The 27666-nt window shown below is 35.2% G+C and overlaps 1 protein-coding gene and 1 long non-coding RNA gene across 2 annotated transcripts; both read right to left on the reverse strand.

Moving 5' to 3' along the window:
• Positions 1 to 877: 877 nt before the first annotated feature.
• Positions 878 to 9572, reverse strand: LOC138320040 (uncharacterized). Its single transcript, XR_011208074.1, has 3 exons — positions 9030 to 9572; positions 3036 to 3132; positions 878 to 2796 (listed from the first exon to the last, which is right to left on the reverse strand). It is a non-coding gene; the product is annotated as an uncharacterized lncRNA (long non-coding RNA).
• Positions 9573 to 14214: 4642 nt separating this feature from the next.
• LOC138318489 (DNA-directed RNA polymerases I and III subunit RPAC1-like) lies at positions 14215 to 21993 on the reverse strand. Its single transcript, XM_069260894.1, has 11 exons — positions 21814 to 21993; positions 19928 to 19999; positions 18465 to 18572; positions 17657 to 17789; positions 17300 to 17416; positions 16963 to 17012; positions 15708 to 15773; positions 15388 to 15454; positions 15031 to 15150; positions 14738 to 14854; positions 14215 to 14386 (listed from the first exon to the last, which is right to left on the reverse strand). The coding sequence occupies exons 1-11, from the start codon at positions 21874 to 21876 to the stop codon at positions 14265 to 14267; spliced, it is 1035 nt and encodes a 344-aa protein (XP_069116995.1). The 5' UTR covers positions 21877 to 21993; the 3' UTR covers positions 14215 to 14264.
• Positions 21994 to 27666: the final 5673 nt, after the last annotated feature.

Raw genomic sequence — 27666 nt, forward strand, 5'->3', positions numbered from 1 at the left:
TATTTTGTGATTTGAGATGCGCCCCGTGTCGTGTTCTTAAACAAATGTCTTAACTAATCTGAAATGATGAAAATCTGTTCTGGTGAAAGGGAGGTAGTTTGTTACTTCAGCAATCCTCTGACAAATTTGGTACCGAGATATTCGTATGTCCGATATAAATCAGTTACACAATATCACATAGGACTTCTTTGTGTCCAGATTATGCACGGAACATTTATCTTGTCATTTCCAAATGCCAGCTTGGCACTGACAAAAGCGCTATGTAATGTAATGTTCACATGTTATGCGTAACATATTTCGTAATTTTTTCGCACACGTGTACATGTTCGCTAAAGTTTTATGTACTTTGGACAATCGAATCTATCATCCTACATATGGCAACTCGTGTTATTTTATAACATTTATCACAAAAGTGCTGGTTAGAGAAAGGAAAAATACCACACTGAAAAAAGGCTTCGTGTACTTTTGGGTTGTTCTACAAACATAACTTAGCGACTCCATACTAGTATATGACGAATTAAATGCACATTTCTGTTGTTGTAAAACGTTTAGGATAACGATAATGGGATTACTGGTTTGTCTGTCGTCCGTATGATATGACAGGTGTGCTTTTCATCGTTTTTCGTAGTGCAGTACAGTGAGATAGCGTTATAAAAAGACAGAGATTCCGCTATATCAGTTTGACACACCACGAATATGCTGTGGATCCAACCAGGCTCTCGCCACACTATGTTTTCATTGTTTTTTGTTTGTTTGTTTGTTTTGTTTTTGCTTTTGTTTTTTGTTTTTTTGTTTTTTTTGTTTTGTTTTATTGGTGTTTTTTTTAGATAAGATATTAATTTTTTGATTCACAAAATATATCCACGTTAACAAAACACTAAAAATCAAGGAAAATGGAAGGCAATAATTTAAGTAATTTCACATGTATATCATTTTAACAAATGCCATCTCACAGATTTCAGATATGAACTCCCGAGGGATGTATTAATATAATTGTTTATCAAATCGCCGTACCTCATGTGTCGAGCGAAATTCCAGATTATAAATACTATCAATCATATTACTGCTATCGGGTTTCATGCAGGAAGCGAACATCACACACGATCAAATAAAGAAATGATGGAGCCCTCCTGTTGCCGCCCATGATCGATCTGTGTAAGACTCGGTATCGGGATTAAGTTTAATCTGTGATAATGTCCTCCATCAACATCGATCATCCTTTAATTTGAGCTCCTTATTAAACATTCATACCCTTAAAAACCTATCCGATGTAGCGTTTCGCAATTTGTCTGTCATCCATTGCAACCGTACAGGAAATGTCAACAACACAGAAAAATACGTTATGTGAATGATATCAATTGAAGTAAGTTACGAGGAACTCTCAGCAGAATCATGGTATTAATACTAACACATTAAATGACTTGGATTGAACTTACCGTGAGACTTCTCCACGCAAATCTGTTGATAGAGAGTTAACACATCTTGTATTGTTACATATGATATTGTTTTCACTTCCGTTAGTATTGAACTCCGAAAGCTACCAAGGAGTCTGTGTTTTAGATTAAAAACAACTGCTTTACAAAGTGCAAAAATATTGATTGATAGATGTACTAGTTGCTTTACAAGAACATTTTGTTTCATTGTGTATGCTGTGTTTAAAATTCTTTTTGAGAATGTAAAAATATTGAAACTTTTCGACTATTGCTACTTTATGATTCTATGAATGGATTTAATCAAATCTGACATGCAATGCAATCATCTTTTTTTGTATATGTTCCATCACCCTTTATATAAGTAATAATGGAAAATTAGTCTTGCCGCCTGCGTTGGAACACAAACATAGTCTAATGAAATGTAGTCACCACCCCCGCTCATCTAGCAATATTGAACGGATTGACCCTATCAGATTGAGATTTGGAGGACTTACAGCTGTTGTTGGATTTGTATGTGGTTTAATACAGACGAGGTTGGTCCGAGTCTAACCAGTGTATACCACACACCGTCTGCTCGGCACGTGTAGGGTAGCGCGCCCTGTCTCCTCAGAGATGATGTTCACTAATGATTAACTGTATGATAAATGGCTATATAAATACAAAGTGAATTTTAAGTGGTAGTTTCGTACACGATAAAAGATGACGGTATAAATACATTGCGAATTTGAAGTGGTGGTTTCGTACATTATAGCTTATGATGACATATTAGTTCTGAATGTATGAAGGCAGCTATTTTTACAAAGGCCTGCGTAGGCCGTGGCGGTAAATGAAATAATATTTGGCTTCTCAGGATTGGTTGGTTTGCTGGTTTAACTTCCTATTAAAAATTAGTCGATAAGTTTGTTAAATTGATCTACACGAAGTTTTACTTTTAATCTAATAATTCAAATTTTGAGCGTTTACACTCTTTTTATACCAACAAGTTTCGACCAATCCGGTCGTATATCTCCTTCAGAAGATACCCATTCGAACGCACATTTGGTCAAAATTTCTATTACGCACACGGTTCGAAATTAACAGTTTCTACGATTGCCAAGAAATATGATGGACAACAGCAACGTACCTTCGCATTGAAAGTGAGAAGGGTGTAAGAATTACAAACTAATTTCGTACTTTCGTCGAACGTTTCGAGTGCGATGTCGTATTGAAGCTTCTACTCGAACATGACTTGCGTTTTCCAAGCTGAGCCTTTCCAATCACTCGGCAGAGTAGAGTCGACTACACCCTTGGATAACCACGAGATAAAATTGCAGCATCTAAATTGGTTACATATGCCATAATGTCAATGGTTCAAAGTGGACCGCTGAAAAACGTACATAAACTTTAATGTGTATACCTGTAAAACCCTTCTAATGATTAGCAGTTAAAGAGGCATCGTGGCTTCTATACAAGGTCCGTAACATTTGAACGTAAACACAGACGTCTGGTTATTGTTAAAACAGATCGTTACGTTAGTGGGATTGTATCATTACACACATCAATTTCTCAATAATTCCACATTAAATTTTCACTTTTTTAGTTTGAACTTCGATAACGACTTACCACTTGCACGAGTTTATCTTAGTTGTGTTAATTTTAATTGATCAAGGGACGAATGTCACCCCCAAAAAAGACATTTTCCAACATCTGAAGCAGCAGTCTACAAAAGAAGAAGACAATGTCATAGAATCTCATTAACTCGAGGTCAGCGTGACGATGGTTACACGTCGAGATATCAGAGTATTCGATTAAAGATGATTTGATAATAGTTGATATGTAATATAAAAATTGGTCGAAATCAACAAAATACCCCGAATTAAACAGTCTTCCAGTCAAATATGTTCGAATTAGACGTTGGAATGTGATTGTGGTGATAACATGGTTTATCTATTTCTTGATCATCTCAGTAGGTGGATACTATACTAACAAGTTGGTTTCGACTCTCACGAAGAATGTATCCAATCATATTATGTGATGAGACACTTCGTGTTCGACATACTTAATGTATTACTGATTCGACAGTCCACGTGGGACAAACACAAAAGGCATTGTCCTTAGGACGGCGTTATATCCTAGGACCTGTGATTGTTGTTTTTAATGTAACGTCATGAAATGGCAATTGATGTAAATAGGACATAAATTGTTTTCGTTTGACTTGATACTGTTCAACATTCTGACTGTTATTGCCATCTATAGGAGGATTCCTGTAGTTTAGGATACAGAGGTGTTGTTGTATGCTGTCAAAGGACACAGAACAGCGCACCCCGCATAGTCACATTATACTTACAAAAACAAAACGAGCAAGAGCAAAAGCTCACATTTTCATAGCCTTTGATGTGTCTCTGCCAGGAAATCGAATCTTCTTCACAGGGGCGAACGCTCAAGTTAAGGACAAAAGTGAGGTGTTGTCAAAGGAGAAGTCATATAGGAAAAAGCTACCAAACAGAGTCATCATTTTATGATCATGGAATATGAGCAATGGGTACAATTCTCACGTGCCCTACCTGCAGAACACAAAGGTTTTTTTTTAATGTTTGACGCACAGTGTTAACTTTGTTTGAAGATTTCCCTCAAAGTTTAATATAAGCGATAAACTTTGCATTATGTAATATGATAGATAAACTTCGTCTCGGTCTGTTTATCAGTTACTAAGCACTAATTTTGGCGTGCCTCATAAACAATGTAATGCCAAATTATAGGAAATTACTTTGGAATGAAATGGATAACAAATTTTATCGAGATATTCTGCAAATATGTTTTTGTCTGGAAAAGATGAGACAATAGTGTATCTGTGATTGTATAGGAGAATGTATCTTGTATAATTATATCAACGTCATCGACCAGTTTATGTAATATGCCAGATAAAGAGGAAACCCGGAACGTTACCAGCCAGCGATAAGATTTTATTATACCGACTACGACACTTGAATAAGCTGTTTGAAATGTGTCTGATTATCCAGACATCTATATGGTGCCTAGAATGATACGCGTCCAATTTCTACCATTATCTAAGCCACATCAATATGCATTTTCGCTGCATTACGCGATGATGTTGGGTTCCGTGCGAAGTTAATCGCAGAAACTCAACGTTCGTTATTCGTGATTAAAAGAGATTGAAATTGAAAACAAAACTTAATTCACGGACATTACACCAATGTTCGATACGTCAGAGAGGTAATGTTGCTTTTGTTGAAGCAGTAAAGATAATACACGTGCACTCACTGTATCATAATTTGAAAAGTCGTAGTTTTTGGACTTCAGAAGTAGGAAATTAACAAACATTCAAACAAATACTGGAAGAATGTTAGAATACAACACAATAATATGATGAATCTAACACCTAAATCACTAACAAGACCCGAAATGAAATACTTAACCCACGGGGTCATCCCAACTTCACTTTTCCTGTTGACCATTTTTGGTTGAACGATCTTTGAATACGCATACTGTGTTATTACTGATGAGACCGCCAAGGCCGAAAATGTAGATTCAGTGAAAAGGTCCATTCGGAAATTTGGAAGTATTGATGTTCACTTTCAAAAAAATTGGAAATAAATTGGTCAAATTTTGAGTGCGTGTCGAAAGTAATGATGTGAATGGTATTGGCTGTCGAAAACAATAATGTAAGTTACAGATCCATAGAAAGAAAAAAATAGTTCTTAACAGTTGACCGGAAGTATTATTCCAGGTATTATCCGCAAAAAAACCGTCACTGTAAAAGTGAACCGGAAGAATCGATTCAAGGGTTGATTCCATAGGTAGTATTCATAACAATGAACCGGAAGTGTTGATTATATTTACGCTAATTGATTATTTATACCGGAAATGATGGTTTTAGAGTTGGCCAGACTGATTGAACCCATTTGTTTAGACCGAAGGAGTTGATAGTGAGTGTGTTTGTACATAAAGAGGATGCTTATTTTTCTGGAAATATTTTTTTTCAGTTGCATGAAATTTTTGTTGCAAGATTCCAACAACGTTTATAACGTGCATCACATGTCTAGTGTTACTTTAAAGTCAGCACACCACTTGGGATAGAATCGGAGATAGTCGGTAAGCTAAATTAATACCTTCGACTCTTTGAAAACGTTAGCCAATTCCGGAATAGAATTTCCAGATCCAATTTGCGATGTTACATAGTCGAGACATAACACTTCAGAAATATTAACTTAAGTATAACATTTTAGACCAGGGGATGAGTGTTGTGATCAAAATGAAAGATGTTTTGCCTGGAAACTTTTAAACTTAAAACCCCACAGCAGGTGGAACAACCATTTGTATCTCAAATTATAGTTTGGACGAAGTAGCGTAGTGCTATTGTCGTGACCTCCAATACACATGTGTTATATCCCAGCTCTGAGAAACATGCACCTTCTGCAGAAATCTCAATTAAATCGGCACTTTAGAAACAAACACACCCTTTCTTCGCCTGAAAAGTGGAAACGAAGGATTAGTGTTTTAAAAAGTGTTGTTAACTGCGTGATATAACAGCATACCAATGTTGTGAGCTTCCCACAAATATCTTCTAAATCCCAAAAAGATTTTTTTCATAATTTCAACAAAGGTTTTGTGTAGAAAACAGGTTTAAAGTAGCATAAAATCAGAAGATGGTGTTTAACACATTTTAGATAGCGAAGGAAGTATGATGGATCTTGATAAGAATCTCAGATTTTTAATTACACAAAACTAATATTAATATACTGATATTACTCTGACACCAGACATGGGCATTCAAGATGTTCTAAAGGAGATATTTAACAGGTCTATCAGTCAAAGAGACATTTCAATGGTTGCCGATGATAGTGTATCATTATCTGTAATAAAGAATATCAAAGCGAATGAGAAATTGTTCTTTTAATATAGATGCTATTCATACATAGGTCATTTATAGAAAATGTCACCAAATGGCCTTTATAGACAAGATAGAGTGTTATAAGCAGACAGGTATCTTTTATATAGAGTTATCCTCTGTGGAGAGGCATATATTATATAGGGATGTCATTTATAGAAGGTTCTCCTTATATATATATCGACAGGTGCTCTTTATACAGAAATGGCCCCATGTAGACATATATCTGTATAAAATACTCCGTATAAAGGGTTACACTGCAATTATATAAAAACTTTATTTTTAAACTAATTTTCGTGCCAAAATAATTACCGGAAAAAAAGTAAGATAAATATATTTATGAGTGTGTTTAACTTGTGTGGGGTATGTTCTGTGATTTTTACCACCGGTAGGTAACCTATCAAGATAAATACAAAACGACAGATTCAAAAGTATGCATATACACGCTTTCTCTCTGCACGTAGAGAAAAACGAAAACTATAATTGAAAAACAAATGTAACACATGTTTTAAAAATGAAAATAAGTCGGCCTGATTAGAGTGTTTTAAAAGTAGACCCATTTTGGGTTTTCTTCCTTTTTTCTTATAAAATCAAAGGTAAACGAAATGTCTGGTTGTTTTACACTTTAAATGCGGGGTTCTATTAGTATTACAATACTTCCCACTCAGCAACACTTGAGCATTTGTAGCAACAGTAACTTAACATCTTAAATGTAGACTAGGAAAATACGTACGCTACATGAGAATTCCATTCCAATGTACCGTAGGGGCATGAGAAGAGGTTAATTTTTTTTTATATAAGTGCATTTAGAGCATCTGCAGCATTTCTTTTCGAATAGGTTGCTTGGGCACTAGAGAGCGATTCAAATGACACAAGTCAATGTAATACGCTGGGGTGCATCATTTTGATAAAATAATCTAGCTCTATAAGATATCTGATAAGCTTAGAAGTCAATACTCCGGTTCCTGTGCAATTTCATTTGACAAACTGCATACTATTTATGATGCGATATATATATAACCTCTTAATTACTATATAGAAAATAACAATTCAGAAAGTGCATAGCTCTCCAAATACACCAATCTGCGACACTGGAAGAATAATTAAAAAGCAAAAAGAGACGCTTAAATGTTGATTTCAATATGGCAGTAATTATTATTCACAACTGAGTTCAATTGGGGTTGGAGTTGAAAGGTCAGCTCTAAGAGGAAGGCATGCTTTGTAGAACAAGGCCTCGTTGTTGCTTGAAGAACGTAACAGTTGTCGGGTTATTGTAAACAAAATGGATGATTTCCAATGAAATGACAACCGCTGATTTTTGTTAAGTGCGACAGACTTGTAATAAACATGCCATATTCTGTTCTTGTTTATACTTTTTAGATATACAGTGCTCGAAATCTGCAACTGGAATTAGAAACGGAAGCATTTCTGTAAGCAATAGCATGTTCAGAACTTGGGATAGTTTAGACTGGACTATGTATGTCAGAAGTGTCGTTTTCTAAAACGTTTAAAGTGATTTCAAATCGTTCACATTGTCATGATTCCAATCTTTAAATAAAAAAATGAATTTCTTCGACGGAATTGAGCATTAAAAAAAGTTTACGACATAAAAGAATTAACAGTGTTGTCAAAATGCCACTTTAGATAGAAATAGACATCTAATATGACGTCACATGAGTGTCTTATTTGGAGATAAGGAAAGCGTTTGGAATCCATGTTAATGTATGTAAGTACAGATTGTATACAAACAAGAAAACCGAAGCATTTCAAAATTCTTAAGATCTCCCCATTGTAGCAGGACAAGAATAGGTTTGACTATTTCACCAAGCCCAAGTTAAGAAGAGTATGTGCGATTCTGAATCCTGAGCATTAAGCACATACACGTGAACAGTTATGGTATTCGACGTTTGTAGAACAATGGTGTGTACCACAATTCTCGTCATCAAGGTGCTTGATTCAGGCGACAATGTCAGTTCCTTCGGAATTGAAGCTTATTACACAAAGACGATAGACATGCATGTAGAAGACTATCGCTCGCCGTCAGCTTTAGAGACACTCATGTTTTGTAATAGGAAACACCCGGTATATTTTGTATTTGTATGTGTAACTATAGGTTTGTTGGATTTGTATAACTAACTGTTTGAAAAATAAATCTTCGTCTGAAAAATATTTTCCTTTGCCTTTACAATGAATGTGCATCTTAAACTTTCCGGAATGCATTGACTAAAACCTTGATGGTAGACGGTAGAAACTCCTAGATAACGTCTTAACAACCTATGGATTCCAAGTACTTCAGTATCAAAAGTTATAATATTGAAACATGTAAAATACATTTGTATGTTGTGCATAATGTGAAGTATAATTAACCGAGTCGGCACCTATACACTGTTTTATAACTGAAATGCGGTGTGATTTTTTGCGCTTGCATAGATTGTAATCTGCATAAATATCACTGGTAAATTGAATACACGAAGAAATTGCAGGTACTATAGTAGTCTAATGCACATTGTGCATATGGTGGATGAAGTCCACTTGTATCGGAAGCGGATGCTAGGCTGATAAGTAGCGATTTGGCGGTTATGGTCGCAATCTGCTGCCAGAATAAGATTTTATGCAATAAAGATCTTTCACGATATTCATTGACATTTTTGATATTTTGTTTACATGACATGTATACCAATTGACTTAAGTGTTGATTGATAACTTACCTGTGTTTTTAAGGCCCCGACAACAATAATGAGCAAAGATTTAAAACTTTATTTCATTTAGTTTTTCTTCTTTCTAATGTTTTGTCGTGTCTGTTAGCTGTATATGCACGGTAAGCGCTGTATACCAGTTGATTTAGCTTGACATTGATTTGTCTTAAAGCACATTGCATTTTTGCGTCCATTAGTCTTTAAGGTGCTTCACAACTGTACAAATAGTCATCAACGAAGCTATGAATAAGAACTGGCAATTATTATGGAAAAACAACATGTCTATCCATGAAGATGTATGTACGATACCGGAAGTACATAAAACGTGTAACACAGGGAGATGGTAGGCCCGATTGTGGAGTACCTCGATGTTTCTGTCGCTCTATTAGCGCCATGTTTTACTTCTGTCTTAATGACAGCCTTTTATGGTCTCTCACATCACACACCACCTATAAACCAGCATTAGTTTAGCGCCATATCCGCAGCATCAGCAGCCGATGAACGGCTTCATCACCAGGACGTTTGTCACGGGTTACAAGTCCCCTTCTAATATCAGGCGTCGCCAACACTCAGATCTATAAGTAACCTGTGGGGTTGTCAACAATTTGTTGGCAATGTAGGAATGAAAATCAGTGGAAACGACGTAAATAAAACATTTTATCTTCCATTCTTGTCAGATTATTCAAAGATTAGCGACATATCCTAAAATGTATGGCCATTGATTACCCGAGGCTCGTACTTTAATGGTTTCGATGTGATCATGTGTAACAACATAATCCCTAAGGTATCTACACGCCTGTTTGTACGTAATGCGTCTTATGTATTGATACACCTTTTATGTTGTATTATTAGTCGGCGTCTCCGAAAATCCCATTACACCGAAGTTTATACACAATATATATATTCTGTGTAACATACTGCTAAATTGTTCATTTCCAGGGATAAATATTTTGAGAGCACTTACTGTTGAGCTTTAAGCTGTTATGTAACACGGGTACAAATGTACTTGCGTTATAAAAAGATAATCTGACAACTGTCTTGGTAATACTACAGTGAATATCACCAAGTCATTTGTTATACATGTATTACATTCTGAAAACAACTTTTAATGCATGTGCCTGTGGCATACGAAATAAACGACTTAAATATATGCATGTTTGTATAAATATCACCGTTTCTGATATCAAATTAGGTTTACATGGACCAAGAAACCGCATTTTAAAAGCTTTAGTTATATTATGACATGGATGTTTTTTAATAGAAATACGCAAAACCATTAATTTGTGAATTTTCATTGCGCGTCAATCTTGTTTAGTGTGTACAAATTTTGAAACACAGGAACATTTGTCACGTTAAAGTTGTATTGCTGCTAATTTCACTGTAACGATATGTAACTTAAACATTTGATATTTAAACATTGACATATAACTTGATGATTTAGCTCCCCAAAAGCATATGTCGGCCTATAAGAGAACCGAAATCTAGGAATCATATATTCCTGGTTTTGAATAAAGCGCCTTCAATCACCGTCATGTTCAGTGACTTCGGGTTTTGTCGGATTCCTAATCGTATCACGTGACTGACGTTCGACACGACCTGCACGTGGTGAGCCAGGTAACTAGCGTAGGCACACATGTGTTTGTTTACGTTTTCCTTCTGGCGTATATAAGCAAATCATGCTGGTATATATCCACAGATTGAGTATTTGAAACATCCAATTTACACATTACCGTAAAATGTTGTGTGTATCAAATATTGTAATGTGCGAGCATTATTTTCTTTGTAGATAGAGTCTGATGAGGTCGACCACATGTTTTGTTTATGAAAAATTGTTGATATTTTCTCTTGGTTTCACAACTCTCGTTTTACTTCGAGATTGTCGCGACGATGTTCGGAAGAGTTCGGAATGATTCGGCTTCTTTCGAGCCTATTTTTTACGTGTACACGTTAAAAAGATTTTTTACTTTTATAATTAAAGATACTTCCAGTGCTGCAACTTTATAAAAAGTGGTAAAATTAGAAAGTTTAAACCTCAGATAGACGGAGAAAAATATATGACCAAAAGAGCGAAAGTTATAGACCATACAACTTTAAGAAACATCTTAATCCATATAGTTTATTCCAGTTACATCTTTCTGGCTTGTTGTTGTTTCTTCCATCATGTTCATTTTCGTTTTTATTTTATAATCCTGGTCACAATTCACTTGACGTACTAGTGGTAAGTAGTTTCGCCTTGCGCTTTTAGTTTGGGCTAACAATCCTTCTGATAACCTCCTGATTTCTCTTCCAACAGCTATTGGTGTCTCGTAGGTTTACGGTCTAGCCGAGCTGTTGTGCCTCCTACGTAGATGATCTCTTCTTCAGATGACTGTCGGTTGCCTTCTCTGTCCCTTTGACGCCAAAGTGTGTGGCCATTCCCAATGGGGTCTCCTACGCTCGCGTTCACCTTTGGCTTAATTTTGTTGCCTGATGTCCACTCAGTACCTTTTCGTTTGGTAACGTTGGACTATTTGGGATATTTATTTGTAAATCTGACTATTGTAGTATTAAAGACAAACGACAACACACTTATTACCTAAGCCAGATCAGGTCAGATGACGTAAACAGCCGTAACAGATCGAATATTTCCCAGCATCACATGTCACCCTGTTGTTCCGTGTACCAATAACGTCAATCCTAATTATTGTCGCTGATTTACTGCCGACAACTATTTTTCGATATTTGGGCAATTTTATTGTCTGATCGAAAAATGATTTAACATTGATTTGGATGTGTTTTACAGTTCCGATATTTATCTGTGGGCCCGGTCCTTATAAATAATGTCTCGGCAATGTCATTTCTCGTTTTTACAGTCAATAATCATCAATTATGTATCAACTCTGCCAATTAGCTACGATATATACCTAGATACCCCAGACATAATCCCCGGTCCATAACTCTTCAGGGGTGTAAATCTTTCATAACAAGCATCAAGAAAACCGCGACAAAAATGGGAAAACTAACCCGTATGGCTATCTTCTACAATAAATAGCAATAGTGTTACATACATTAAGATCATATCACACGACTTGGGAACACTGGTAAAATCGATAACTGATATTATATTTTTTCTTCTGATTTAGTATCGTCTTTGTATGGCAGTCAGGCCATTAGTTGTGTCCAATACAATTTATATCTTTTGTTTCCGTCTAACTTACACCCGTCTCCGGGTAAGATATTAGACAATAGCCGATGTTTATTATACCTTCTGGCTACTAATAACATGATGCTGGATCTTTCTTTCTGTGTTATCAAGACGGTTTTCCTGTAAAACATACGCCTTTATATTCGTTGCTATCGAATTAGATACCCAAAATATACGAGTTGCCTCCCACTTCAATTTAAATCAACTTTCCAACTTCACGTACATGTACCTATAAATAAGTATCGATAAAAAACAAATTTTGAGTTACATGTATTTATTAAAGCCCACTACCTTTCTGGAACGGCTTTTAATTTTTACAAGAGGCCCATGGGCCTTTACGGTCATCTGACTATTGGCACAATACATCATAGTCATTTAATGATTTTAGCCATTTTGACCCTTGAGATCTTGAATGAAGATCAAGGTCATTTTAAAAAAAAAACCAATATGGTAGCCCTTCATCCCAGCATGTCACAGGCCCAATCTCAGGTCTCTAGGCCTCTTAGTTATTCACAAAAAATTTGTTTCAAGATTTTAGCCTATTTGACCCCTGTGACCTTGGATGAAGTTCAAGGTCATTGATTTGAACAAACTTGGTAACTCTTCATCCCAGCATGACACGGGCCCAATATCAGGTTTATAGGCCTCCTAGTTATTCTCAAGAAGTCTTTTAAAGATTTTAGCCTATTTGACCCCTGTGACCTTAAATGAAAGTCAAGGACCTTAAATGAAAGTCAAGGTCATTCATTTGAACAAACTTGATAGCCCTTCATCCCAGCATGCTACAGGCCAAATATCAGTACCCTGGGCCTTTCGGTTATTGAGAAGAAGTTGTTTGAATGAAAAGTTTATGCACGGCGGACGGCGCACGACGACGGACGGTGCATGATGACAATAGGTCATCCTGACCCTTCGTGTCAGATGACCTAAAAATGGGAATTGAAAACGAGATTGATAATTTTGTGGAGTCGCAAAAGTATTACTGTTAATACAATTTAATTGTGTTTCCCGCCATCGTCCTAAATACCGCCCGGTAGTTGACCATCACTCCTATGCAGGAAATCTTGCGTATGTTTGGTGTTGTTACCTCAGCGTAGGCCATCAATATGTATATTCTGATGTTATTAATGTTTTTAAGAAACCTTAAAATTTTGCCCACGGAAGGGAAGTGGGCCTTTTATGTTTAAAGACCTGTGTCGTTCAACCGTTTATGTTTATTTCGTACCCAACACATGTATACATCGCCTGTTATTTGCATGGGCAGTGTACATTTCTTGTGCGAACGGTCCTGTGCATGTGTATCTAAAAGTTTCTGTTTCTTGTTTGATTGGTTAGTTGACCATGCTATCTGTCCTATAATTAATAGAGCGAATATACCTACCCGGCTTACTATGCTTGTCTAAAAGTCTTTTGAGACACAAAATTGCTGCTATATAATTCAAAGCCATATTTGGACGACTTCCAATTATTAATTATATTGCCCATGGTGCTTGTATGTGTTTTGGGAGCCTGCAGTATGTTTGTGCTGTGTCTCCAGATTCAAGATGGCAGACTCAAGGGATTTTTCTCAAATTACATCCTAAAAAAACAAGATGGTCGACATGCAGCCATCTTGGAATTTGACAATGGAAGCTTGTTATCATTGTTTCTCAGAAAATACAGAAGGGATCGCTCTCAAATTTCATATGTAGGTTTCACTTGGTGCCTAGTCATGTATATTGGAATTTGGGACTGATCAAGATTCAAGATGGCAGACACCTTGGCATTTGACAATTGAAGTTTGGTATCACTGGTTTAGCAATTTAGAAATATATTTTCTTATTGGGTAATGACTGCAGGCTGTAAAAATAACAAAAATGTACTAAAATATTTAAGCTTGTGTAGCAGAACAATGAATTCACATCTGTTTTTATGTATTGATTCAGATACAATTACATCTTTTACGAAATATAGTCCTTTTTGAGATGTGAATAAGGCTTGGTTATGCTTTCAATGACATACTGCACTACCAGATTGATTTTAACCTTTAATTGCACATATATATAACGTTATAGCAGTATTAGTTACGTTGCTCCTGGCGCCTCTGTAAGCTCTGTTAGAAATGTCCGACACTTGCCCATCAACACTCGTACAGCTTCCGTCACTAGGATATCTGGTGGAAGGACTCCGGTGGACTCCACAGAAACTGTGGACAGGAGAGGAGACGTGTCATAAGGGAGATAACTCTTCATTATAGACTTTATCGATAAACAACCACCAGTTACCTCCCTTATTAACAATGTTTATTTCAAATTCCTTTAGACACAGCATGCTTAGATAAAAAATTTTGGTAATTTAAATCAGTATAATTTATTGGTTGTTAAATGAAATGAAAGTATTATACTAATATACTGGCACTTGGTATTGATTGATATATTAATTTTTTTTTTAATGTAATTGTTTCAAAAAAGAATTAATCAACACTTCTATAAATTAAGACATTTTACAGGTATAAACTCATCACTACAGTAACACATGTACAGATAAAACAACTTACAGATGAAGTGGTCTCTCACTCGTGATAATTTAACAAGGTCCTTCAGATCGTCATGTCTGAACACCTCCCTGCTACAGGTGTCATGTCGGGCAGACTTTACATAGGCTTTGTTCTCACCTGTAATCAAGTTAAATCATCCATGAACTAAATTTAGATAATTAAGTAACCAATTTTGTATACCTGTAATTTCTTTCTCAATAGAGGTAATTTTAGCCACCATTACATAAAATTCACAAAGTCTATGCAAGTTTAATATTTTTACCCATGACTTCTTTTAGGTAAGTGATACTCACCATGGACATTTTTAATTTCTATGACTCCTGGGGAGAAACATTTCTTCAGTTTTTCTGCCAAATGATTGACAACTGGCTGTAGTAGGGTGATTTCTGGCAGCAGTCTGTAGGATGCTGTGGCTAGAGTAAAACAGTATAAATCACATTAGACCTTCAATAGTCTACAACTCTCACATGATAGTGCTATAGATAAAGATAACTTTCTATAAGAAATAGCAAGGGCTTTTTCAATGACCCATATCCAGAATACTTATTAATTTTTTTTTCTACCTTGTGAACTTTCTGGTATCAGTGATTTCAAGAATAACAAGAATATTCATATCAGAATAGAACTTATAATTATAACTCACAACTTACCAACAGGAGAAAATTTGGCATGATCTTTCCCTAGACCTTTTACACACTGTAGTTTTAAATCCAGTTCCTGTAAAATATAATTTATTAAAATTGAATCATACCTTTACAAAGTCATTATATACAACTTAATATTATTAAGCTTCCATATGCTGTAAGCTTTATACCATTGATGCCCTAAGCTTTAAGACATGTCCAAAGTTCTTGATCAAAATTCTATCAATATTTTGTGTCTTGCTAGAGGCTCCTAGATTAATGTTTGTGTGTATCAACACATGCCTAGTTTATATATTATCTACCTGTGTAACTATATTTAGACCTACCTGTCCTGGTCGCAACTTTGCTATCAGGATGTCATCATTCACTGGCCTTATATCGCCTTCTTTGAACTGAAAGTAAAAGGAATCATAAAGTGATGCCCCAATGACTTTAATGTTACCTTGCAATACTCATTAGCATAGTGTAAGTTTCAATGTTTTGGTCATAATGCCAAAATCAAAAGCTCTATATAAATAGGTACCAATAACTGGAACTTTATTTTCATGTTTACTACATTTAAAGATGCTCCACAGCTGACAAACAGTATTTTTCCTCTATCAAAAACAGGAGCAGATGAATTGATATTTTTCTTCAGTTACAAAAGTTACTTACTTAACACCATTACCACCATTGAAAGGTTTGAGCTTCAAATTTTACTTGAAGATAAAAATATTAAAAATAATTAATTGCATCCCGAAAAAATTCCATGGCACTATATCCTACCGTATTTGACCTAAAGAGGGCACAGGGTGCGGGTAACTGCTGATAGGGGCGCTCATATTAAGTTCATTATTTCTAAAGTTATTTGAAACAGAGCCCAAAAGCTTGCAGCTAAACAGTTGTCACTTCAAAGGGAACTGCCGCAATCTTTGAAACGGACTATAGCGAGTTTCCCCGCGAAAATCTTTTGATGTTTTCTAGCATGTGGACCCTGTTGTCTAGACAGAATACAAGAGTGAAAGGGAATGTGTCAACCTGTCAAACAATACCCATCATTTGAACAATAACTGGTGTATAATCGTGTTTGTATATGATATAATTTATTTCGCTTTTGGTGCGTTCATAATTTGTACTTAATTCTACATAGGGCATAGTTCCATGGAATTTTTTTCGGAATGCAATAAATTATTTTTGATATTTTTGTCTTGAATTAAAAAAATAAACTAAAATGTTTCAATGCTGGAAATGGTTTAAAGTAAGTAACTTTTGCAACTGAAGAAAGATACTAATTCTTCTGCTCCTGTTTCCTAAAGGAATTTCAGGAGAAATAAACTGATCAATCACAGCCCAAAAAAGACTTTCTTTAAAGATTTACAGATGCGAGGATTAACTTCAAAGCCATAGATTGTACCATTATCAAAATCTTTTGATGTACATCACAGTACAATACTACCTATTTCATCTGTTGTGCACACAGAGCCTTTAGCTTTGTTATGATATAGTTTAAGGGTGGATATATAACAACAGTGATAGTAATCCATGGAATATCATGGATGCTCCATTCTAAAATAAGGATAATTTCACCCAAGAAAAACTTACTATTTCGGCTTGCTTTCCAACAGGAATCCATTTGAAATGTTTTGTTGTCACTAACAAAAAAAAGATATAAAGAAATCTTTACATTGTATGTCTGGAGCTGAGGTTGCAAAACTTAAAATAACACAATATATTTATCTAAAAAAATTTTTTTTTAACATAAAACTTAAAATATCTATGGAAAAAAACCAGTGAATTATTTTAATTGATTAAAACTACTGAATAACAAATTGTTAGAATACAATGATTTCAGTTTAACTTATGTAACCAAAACCACACACTTAAACTCTAATATAACTCATGATGTGGATTAAGATGTTCTAAATACCACATTTAATACCTTTGTGGTCTTTGTACAGTTCATCGGGGTCAGTTGTGTCCTTGGCGTGACTATTTTTGGTACATTTGACCTTGAGTTGAAACTCGATTGTGTCTTCTGCCGTTCCTTCTGTATCACCTGTTGATGATAAGTATCAGAACAGTCAACACAGTTGACCTAACCCATGTCACAACTACAATGAAATCTTATCACACAACCAGAGAACTATATGTGTCTAAGCATACACAGAAATTTTGATAGGTATTCAGGTAAGGAGCATTAAATCATGTATGTTGGGTCTTTTTACTTACTATAACTTGGAATGAATTTCGTTTAAATACAAAGGTTACAGGAAAAACAAATGCAGGTAAATCTTACCATCAGAGCGATACTCAAACAGCCGTGGGTCTGCCTTGATGGGAATGAGTCCGAGTCTGTGAGATAAAACCTCATCCTGTATGATTGATGTGTTATTGTAGATGTATACCTTCTCTATAGCCATGGTCGGTACCTTTAAGGTTAACAAACATACCAACAATTTGGGTATAAATACATTGACACAATCACTTAATCACGGTTGTTCTTGGCTTTGTCATTTTAGAAAGGCCCGAGTTGAAATAGGGTAATCAGGTAGTAGCTAATGTCTATATAATGTCATTTATAGTAACCCTGGGAGTATCCAGGATGATGACAACCTTATGAACATCATAAAGAAGGCTTGATGCATGTAATTTAGATCAACAAGTTTAAAGTTAAGTTTTTTGCTTCAAGAGATCAACACAAACACATAAATGAGTCAGATCCTTCCTCAGAACCAGCATTCCTCAGTGGAATAGAGTGTACAAGCCCAATACTATAATGAGACAGTAAGGCTAAACTAACCCATATTCATTGATGTCCAACTAAACTACATTTAACTGTATTGTATAAATGAAGAGAAGTACTGACCATATCAGTACTTCTTTTCATGAATCTCTACATGAGGTCATCCAAACGACAGAGTTTTGATAAGACCATCTCAAAAAATTATTACCCCCTCCCCCCTTGGTATCTGGTACTGCTTTAAAATATTATCATATCTTTTCATGAAATGTGACTATTATTTTAGATATTGTGATGGATATAAGAATGATAACTCAGACAATCAATGTTGGAGAAACAATATGATTTCCGTTTGTTTTCTTACCTCAGACAAAAGAATTCTGCGAAATCCATTGGCAATAGCAGCATCAATGCCCACCATATCAAATTCAAGTTCATCATCTCCCATCTTCACTACATCCACTCGGAAATTCTGCATCATAAGAACAAGAACTTATCATCTGACAATATAACCTTAAAAGAAAAGTTAAAAGTAACGTTGTGTATATAGAAGTTTATAGGAATGTTCACACATACGTTTGAATTCTTACCATTAATGCTAATGAATATTTTTCAAATAGACGAAAACATAGTTAATGTAGCAGGACTGGATTGGGTCAAACATTTTAAATTAGGTCGTTCATTCAATAGAGGATCTAGTTAGTGTTCGGAGGTCCAGGGTTCTAGTTCTATTCCAGCTGCTACATTTTCTCCTCTCCTGATGGGCACCCAGCAAATTACCAACAGTGGTGGTATAAGGAGTTTATGTGTCTTCAAGGCTGAAGACTTTGAGAAAGGGAGAAGTGTAGAGGGACTGGACTGGGTTAAACATCTGCTATGTATTAACTGTCGTCGAAGCATAGGTACGTTTGATTGTTGGTTGTTTAAAGTCAAGATTTAGGTTACAACCTCTATTCTAGACTTTATCCCTCCTACTTTCTCAACATGGGCCTGGGGCCGGCTACAGAGGAGTTTATAGGTACCTATGATCGAGGTCTTTAAATATGCCATAGGCATCTCTGAGCCATTGTCGACCAAGTAACTCAATTGATAGAACATCTGGCTAGAGATTCAGAGGTGCCCGCGTTCTTGAGCACCACATACATGCCATACCTCCCGGCGCTGATGAACAATTCATCCCGTATTTTTAAAAGCCTTTTGATTGTCTCACGGGCAGGCCGGAGAGTCTAAATTTCACCGTATTTCTATAAACCCCTCTGAGTTTTATTTGCGTTACCACAGTTAGTGTAACATGCCTTGGTTAATTGTAGCACGAGCAGGTAACCACTCCCTGAACCGCCTAGACAACACCCATTACCTGGCCCTAAATTAGCAGCCTTATGGCGTATTTCCACCTTGGCTTGTGGTGTCACTTGCACGCTCACGTCTTGTGTATTAAGAGTTACGTAATTTGGATAGTCAAGCAGCCTATCGGCCCGCCTAGAAAACAATCAGCTGGGCCTTTTAAATTTTTATGACTTACAGCTAGTGGCATTACAACAAAACAAATAGATCGGATTACAACTGTGAATGATTTACTCATCGTTTTTAATGTTAAAGATGGCCTAATCATGTATTTGCATGGATGTCACAAACTTTTGCAATCGTAATGGCCGCCATTTTGGGTAACCATTTGTAGTAGTCCGATATTTGGAAAAAATTACAACGACTTAATCAGGTTGGGCACAACCCTGCATATGGGTAACAGTTACCCATTTGAGTAACAGTCTGGCCACTACATTTTATCCCCTTCTGTTGTTGTAATTAAAATTTCTATTTAATTAATACCTTTTCAAATTTCCTTTGGCTCCAGGTATCATCGTATCCCTCATATGCTCCAGGGTAATCAGTGCTATTTACCTATGTAGTTAGAAACAGAGTTTTAAAAAATCATATTATTGAATTGAATTTAAAACTGAACAACAAAATTTATCCGATATTTGGAAAAAATTACAACGACTTAATCAGGTTGGGCACAACCCTGCATATGGGTAACAGTTACCCATTTGAGTAACAGTTACCCATTTGAGTAACAGTTACCTGTTTGAGTAATCAATAAGTTACCCAAATGAGGAATTTTGTGTAAGAAAAATGCATGAAGTTGTTTTAAACTTTTTTATCAAAAAAGGGCGTAATAATTTTGACATGGCACCATTGCTAACATAACATAGTACATTATTAATCAAAATGGGACAAACTTCATTGTCTCAATTTTGGTAAAAGTCACAAAATAAACCACCTCCATTGCTTACTATGGTGCTAAAAATAGAACACAGGTTAAACTCATTCAACCACGACATTTGCACTGAATTTCCCTGATAGCTATACACTGAAGTCAATGGAGAGCACCTAAATTGTCATCTTACAACAAAGTTAGACAACAGAATTTGATATTTCACCCACAGAAACATACAGTCTTTGATCAGTTGTAAGTCATTCTAAAAATTATGACGCCCTTTTTTGTTAATAATTTTTAAAACAACATTATGCGTTTTCTTTTCACATAATTACTCAATTTGGTAACTTATTGATTACTGCAAACAGATAACTGTTACTCAAATGGGTCACTGTTACCCATATGAAGGGTTGTGCCTACTCCAACAATGTTAGAGGTATAGCACGACGAGACACTTTTGATCATTACGTCGTGTCTAACCTCTAACAATCGAGGCAGGATTCACACGGCGCAGAAATAGGCTCGATATAAATTCAAAATTTCAAGTTGTGTTTACACTAACCTTTTATATCCTGAAAGAATTATCCCAAATCATGTTAAATCAAAAATTCAAAATGTCACTATTGCACTGTTATACCGAATTTAGACATTTCTATACCCCCACCACTATTTGTAAGTCTACCCGGTCGCCATTTTTACTCGGTTGTTACAAATTACGGAATGGTGATGGAAAGTAAAAGTATCATTATCTATGAAATATTTTGCAGTATTTCGACTAAAATGCATCAATTCATTTAAAAAATTTACAGAATCAATCAGAACTAATAAAAAATACTTGTTTCCGTGCATACAAACAAACTTGGTTACCACTATTAATATTATCTTTCCATTTGATACACCGTACTATAATTTGATAAACCGGAAGTGACGAAAATTTGAATAGGAATTAACCTACATTTGTAGATTATACAGCGATGCTATGGGTCAGCTCTTAAATGTGTGATTATTCCGCGGATTAATGTTATGTCATACCTATTCTTATACCAGGATGTGTTCATGGATAACTACTGATTCACGCTATATACATGTTTTTTGACATTCTGGTAAGTTTTTCACTTGGTAATTAAGCGTCAAAGTTCCGCTCTACTTCGAGGGCGGAACTTGCGAAGACTCTTATAGGGTTCGGGCATTAGATCTCGATATTGCACATCAGAAGTTTCTCAATATCGAGATCTAATATTATTGGATTAGGTTGTGCCCAACCTGTATGCCTCATCAACACACTGTCGTCCGTAGCAAAGACATAACCTACTGCTGGCAATTATCAACAAATAAACAAAGTTGAAGCTATTTTTGTTTTCAATTATGAACTGGCAACTGATGTAACAGTGGTTATTTGTACGAAATACCGAATTGGATTTTTGGTAAGGGTGATACTGTCTCCCTGTTGAGATTTTATGTAGTTATTTTAGGGGAAATATAGAAAAGCAATGTTTACATTTTCTATGCCATGTTCTTTAAGTGTAACTCTTGTCCTGACATCATGCATTCGGTCTTCCATGTTGACAGTCTCAATAAGTCAAATGTGTCTTTTTAACCAACATGTGTTCTGTGCGCGTTGTTTTGGTATTTTCTACGTTAAATACTACCTTATCAACGACGTGCTGAGAACTATTCCCCTCAAGCACTGCAATGACCAAGACGATTTGTCAAAATCCGGATATGTCGTTTACGCATGTGCCGAAAGGGGAGGGTTCCTAGTTCCGGTAATCGACCGAAAAGAAAATAGAAAAATGGTAAGCAATTTCAAGGCTTTTTATCATGAATGCAGCGACAGTTCCATTCTCTTTTTGGTGTGTAATATTTGGTTAAGTATGTGAAGTATTGCGATACCTTCGGAAACTTTGAATTTTATCGCTAACAACCAACCGGCAGAAAGCACCTGCCAGACTTCACTGCTAGAGTTATTGGATGTGTAAATTACCACAGGAGTTTGACGTTTTGTCAATATATATATAGTATAGCAAACTGTTAAAAAATTACAGAACTGTCCGGTCCTGTGATAAATGTTGATCCCATTAAACTTTCCGCAGAAATATCACGAGAATTATTGTTGACGGCGACATTATAAGTACCATGTATATATAGAGACTGTGTGACGGCATTTTTATGCGGCGTCAAAAATTAAAAATATGGGTCCGGTTTTTATATGCAAAAAAAATGTTAAAATTTGAGCTTACCGTGTCCTTTTTCGGTTAAAAACTGAAGTTTTCAACAAAGTTTTTAACTAGGGATCATGCGGAAAACATTGTAGACTGTAAATATTGCTCAAAAGAGGCAAATTTGGCGTGGAAAAGACAGCAACTCAGTGTTCACATGTGCTGGCCATGGTCCAAACATTATCGAAGATTACACTGAGGCCAAAATTCCTTTCAAACCTCCTAGAATTGTTTTTAAATATTTCAAATGCTACAAAAACAGTTAAGATGAGTTCAAGATGTAAAATTGAGGTGTTTTTTTTTTCTTTTCTCGGGGGTTTCACCCCCGAACCCCCGTTGGCTCTTCGAAGCGGTGATTAAAAATGGCGACATGTTTACATGACCCGTAGCAACCTCTGACATGCGCACTGATTATTATGTTTCTAAACTTCCGGGGTCTGCTATACTAGAAACTTCACAAATTAATGTACAATATATCCCCTCAGTATTTACAAGATATTCTAATACCTTTTGATAATAATCCTAAAACTGAAGGGGAAAGGAGGGCAAAGGTCATAATTACTCATCTTAAAAATAGTTGTACTGATTTAAAATCTTATTTACAACGGGGTACCATGATCATCTAACTGATAACCCATCATATCATGTAGTTGCTCTGATTCATGTGAGACAGTTTCCCATTATTGTCTTGAAAGTCCCCTCTACATAAATATTCGCAATGACTTATTCCAAAACATCTACAGATACAATAATACACATTATCATATTATAGTATTGATACATTTCTATATGGATGTAAAAATTATGATGTTAGTACTGTATAAATAGACAAATGCTGAATGATATTCATTCATTGGAAAGTTAAAACAATTGTACTGACCGTAGGATTAACTTACAAATATAGTATAATCTTTGATTCAGATGGAACTCAGTTGAACAATAATGCTACTGTTTGTGTGTTAATAAATCAATTTTCAATTAATTAGTTTGTGATTCTTTAAATTTTACTATAATAATTACTTATTAATCAATATTCAATAAACATGTTATTAGTAAAATATATATAAAATTATACACATTTAATTTCAGACATTATGAGATAGGATGGTTATAATGCACAAGGACATTTGGTCAAACCACCTTACTGTTTATCATTCCTATTAAAATGTTATATTTCTTATGTATTTATTTCATATACATATGTATCTTAGTTTAAAATCATTACATCTATAAGTTTGTAATGTATGTGTGTGTAATGGTGTGTGTGTGAATATGTATTTATGTAATATGTATATATTTATAACCTAATTAGTTAAAGATGCTCCACCGCTGACAAATAGTATTTTTTCACTATTAAAAACTGGAGCAAACGATTAGGTATTTTTCTTCAGTTACAAAAGTTACTTACTTTACACCATTACCACCATTGAAGATTTTGAGCTTCTAATTTTACTTTAAGTTAAAAATATTAAAAAAAATTAATTGCATCCCGAAAAAAATCCTTGTCACTATATCCTATATGGAATGAAATACTGATTGCGCATGCACCAAAAGCAAAATAAATTATTTTATATATTTTTTTGTGTTAATTAGCTATACATATACATATACGATTAAACACCAATTATTGTTCAAATGATAAATGCCATTTATGCTCTGTCGGCGATGGGGCATCTTTTAACTTTTCTATGTTTTGTTATTATATATATAATTATTCATTTCAAAATATTGTAACCTATTATCCACAAAATGAAACAATTTATACAGGCTTTGCCTGTTATTCAATCATTTTGACTGTAACATCATGTCAATAAAATATGCTGAAATGAAATATAAAGAGAAGAATGGTATTATGTTTATTTTTAAATGCTTGTTTGGGACTGTTTTCCCATAATAATAAGGAAGCTGTGGGAAGCTAATTTGGGTTTTTGTGGTATCTTAGTTGATACCCTACCATGCGTTGGAAATATTCATTTTGTAAGCAGGAAATATTCAAGCCAAGTAATTTCTAACTGTTATTGACTTTCAGATCAAGTTTATACTGATACAGAACAGGGCAGGCAAAACTCGCCTTGCCAAGTGGTACATGCATTTTGATGACGATGAGAAACAGAAACTTATTGAAGAAGTTCATGCTGTGGTTACTGTAAGAGATGCAAAACACACAAACTTTGTAGAGGTAAATGTCATGTGATATTGCAGTTTTTTATGCAGAGAAAACCTTTTTAGGTCACCTGAGACGAAGTCTCAAGTGACCTATTCTAATCGCCTTTTGTCCGTCGTCGTCCGTCGTGCGTCGTGCGTCGTGCGGTGTGCGTCGTCCGTCGTATGTCCGTAAACAATTTACATTTTTGACTTCTTCTCCAAAACTGCTGAAGCAATTTCAATGAAATTTTGCACAAACCTTCTTAGGCATAAGGCCAATAAAAATTGTGAATTATATGGTCCCCACCCCCCAGGGGGCTGTGGGAGGGGCCAAAAGGGGTAAAATTGAGTAAAATTTCAAAAATCTTCTTCTCTACTCACAGATGTGGTAGAATCAAATACTCTTCATAGATAGAAAGGTCTTAAGGTCCTTTACAAAAATTGTGAATTATATGACCCTGGGGTCTCACGTTTCCCCCTGGGGAGGGGGTCAAGTTTACTATAGTTTATATAGGGAAAATACATTTATGAGAATGTTTTGCTCAATTTTCATTGGAAACGAGTCAAACTTGGTTAGAATTATTAGCCTGAGATAGCATTTTAATATCATATCCACATTGGTCCTGGCCGACCCCCTGGGGGCAGAGGGGTGGGGCTAAAAAATGGTCAAATAGGCTAAAACTTCAAAAATCTTCTTCTGAAATTCTGGAAATGGTAGAATCAAATACTTTTCATAAATAGAAAGGTCTTAAGGTCCTTTACAAAAATTGTGAATTATATGACCCTGGGGTCTCACGTTTCCCCCTGGGGAGGGGGTCAAGTTTACTAAAGTTTATATAGGGAAAACACATTTATGAGAATGTTTTGCTCAATTTTCATTGGAAACGAGTCAAACTTGGTTAGAATTATTAGCCTGAGATAGCATTTTAATATCATTTCCACATTGGTCCTGGCCGACCCCCAGGGGGCAGAGGGGTGGGGCTAAAAAAGGGTCAAATAGGCTAAAACTTCAAAAATCTTCTTCTGAAATTCTGGAAATGGTAGAATCAAATACTTTTCATAAATAGAAAGGTCTTAAGGTCCTTTACAAAAATTGTAAATTACATGACCCTGGGGTCTCCTGTTTCCCCTTGGGGATGGGGTCAAGTTTACTATAGTTTATATAGGAAAAACACATTAATGAGCATTTTTTTTCTCAATTTTCATTGGAAATGAGTCAAACTTGGTTAGAATTATTAGCCTGAGATATCATTTTAATATCATATCCACATTGGTCCTGGCTGACCCCCTGGGGGCAGAGGGCGGGGCAAAAATAGGGTCAAATAGGCTAAAACTTCAAAAATCTTCTAAAATTCTAGATATAGTAGAATCAAATAATTATAGATGGAAAGGTCTTAAGGTGTTTTATAAAAATTGTGAATTATATGACCTTGGGGTCCCACGTTACCCCCTGGGGAGGGGTCAAGTTTACTTTAGTTTATATAGGAAAAATATATTTGTGAACATTATTTGCCCAATCTTTGTAGGAAATAAGTCAAACTTGATAAGAATATTTAGCCTAAGATATAGCATTTTAACATTCATATCTGTCCTCGATGACCCCTTGGGGGACCAGAGGGGCAGGACCAAAAAGGTCAAAATGATTAAAATTTCAAAAAATACCTCTAAGCTCTAGTTCACAGGTTTGATTGAAGCAAATACTCTTCATAGTCTAAAGAGTCAAATTTATAAATCACTGACCAACTTCAAGGCCCAGCATATAGTGTTTATATGTCTTTAATTTGTTTCATTATTTGTTTCATTATATATTCTTACTCAGGTGACCGCTAAGGCCCATGGGCCTCTTGTCTTCCTTAATTTAGTTTTGTTTCTGTAAATTGAGATATACAAACAAAAAGATAATAATTTGATGTTGCATGCGTTTTTTTAAATCTTTAGCTAGCAATATTTAGAAAATCTAAATTTGTGCCAATATATATATTAAGGAAATAATTAAAGGTAAATGATTTCATTATTTCAAAATAACAGCAATTTGAATAGAATAACATGTTTGCTGTACCTGCTGTTACAGTTTTAACATTAGTAACTGATGTGAAGATGGTCATTACACATTTAATCCTCTTTTTTTTCCAGTTCCGGAATTTCAAGATTGTGTACCGACGCTATGCTGGTTTATACTTCTGCATATGTGTGGACGTCAGTGACAACAACTTAATGTATCTAGAAGCTATTCACAATTTTGTAGAAGTTTTAAATGAATACTTCCACAATGTCTGTGAATTAGATCTAGTATTTAACTTCTATAAGGTTTGTAATATTTAATTTATTAATTCAAATTTACAGTCAAATGCATAAAAGAGATTTAAGACAATAGTGTGTTTAAGCATTTTCATAAATCAGAAATCTGTTTTTCAGAATTAGTCTTGTAGACGTTTACTTTTAAACTGAAGAGCTGATATTGTAATTATTCGGCTCAATATACCATGTATTTCACTCTGCCATTTGGCATTGATTTTCAGGTACTTTTTAGTAAAACAAGAGAGACAATATATCATTCATTTTAGATAATTCCTCATATTCTCCCCTTACATGAAAGCAGAGCATGGAAACTTAATTGAATGATACTTAGAAACTTTAGCCATACTCACTTTGGCCTCTCGTTATTCTAGAATATATATCACTCGATTTGTAACTTTTCTGTGTCTGGAAGCTCTTTGATCTATAAGCTTGAAGATCTTCTGAGTAGACTTCTCTTAGAAGAGCACATTTCAATTGGCCTCATATAAGAGATTGAAAATTTCAACATGATTTTCTAATATGCTATTTCTACTGACAGGACACATATTTTTAGATGATATGACTGTTTCGATATTTACCCAACTATATAACTGTTTCTCTTTTCCACAGGTGTACAGTGTTGTAGATGAAATGTTCCTTGCTGGAGAAATCCGAGAAACAAGTCAGACAAAAGTTTTAAAACAGCTACT

This window comes from Argopecten irradians, chromosome 3, assembly GCF_041381155.1.
Source record: "Argopecten irradians isolate NY chromosome 3, Ai_NY, whole genome shotgun sequence".
Classification (NCBI taxonomy): domain Eukaryota; kingdom Metazoa; phylum Mollusca; class Bivalvia; order Pectinida; family Pectinidae; genus Argopecten; species Argopecten irradians.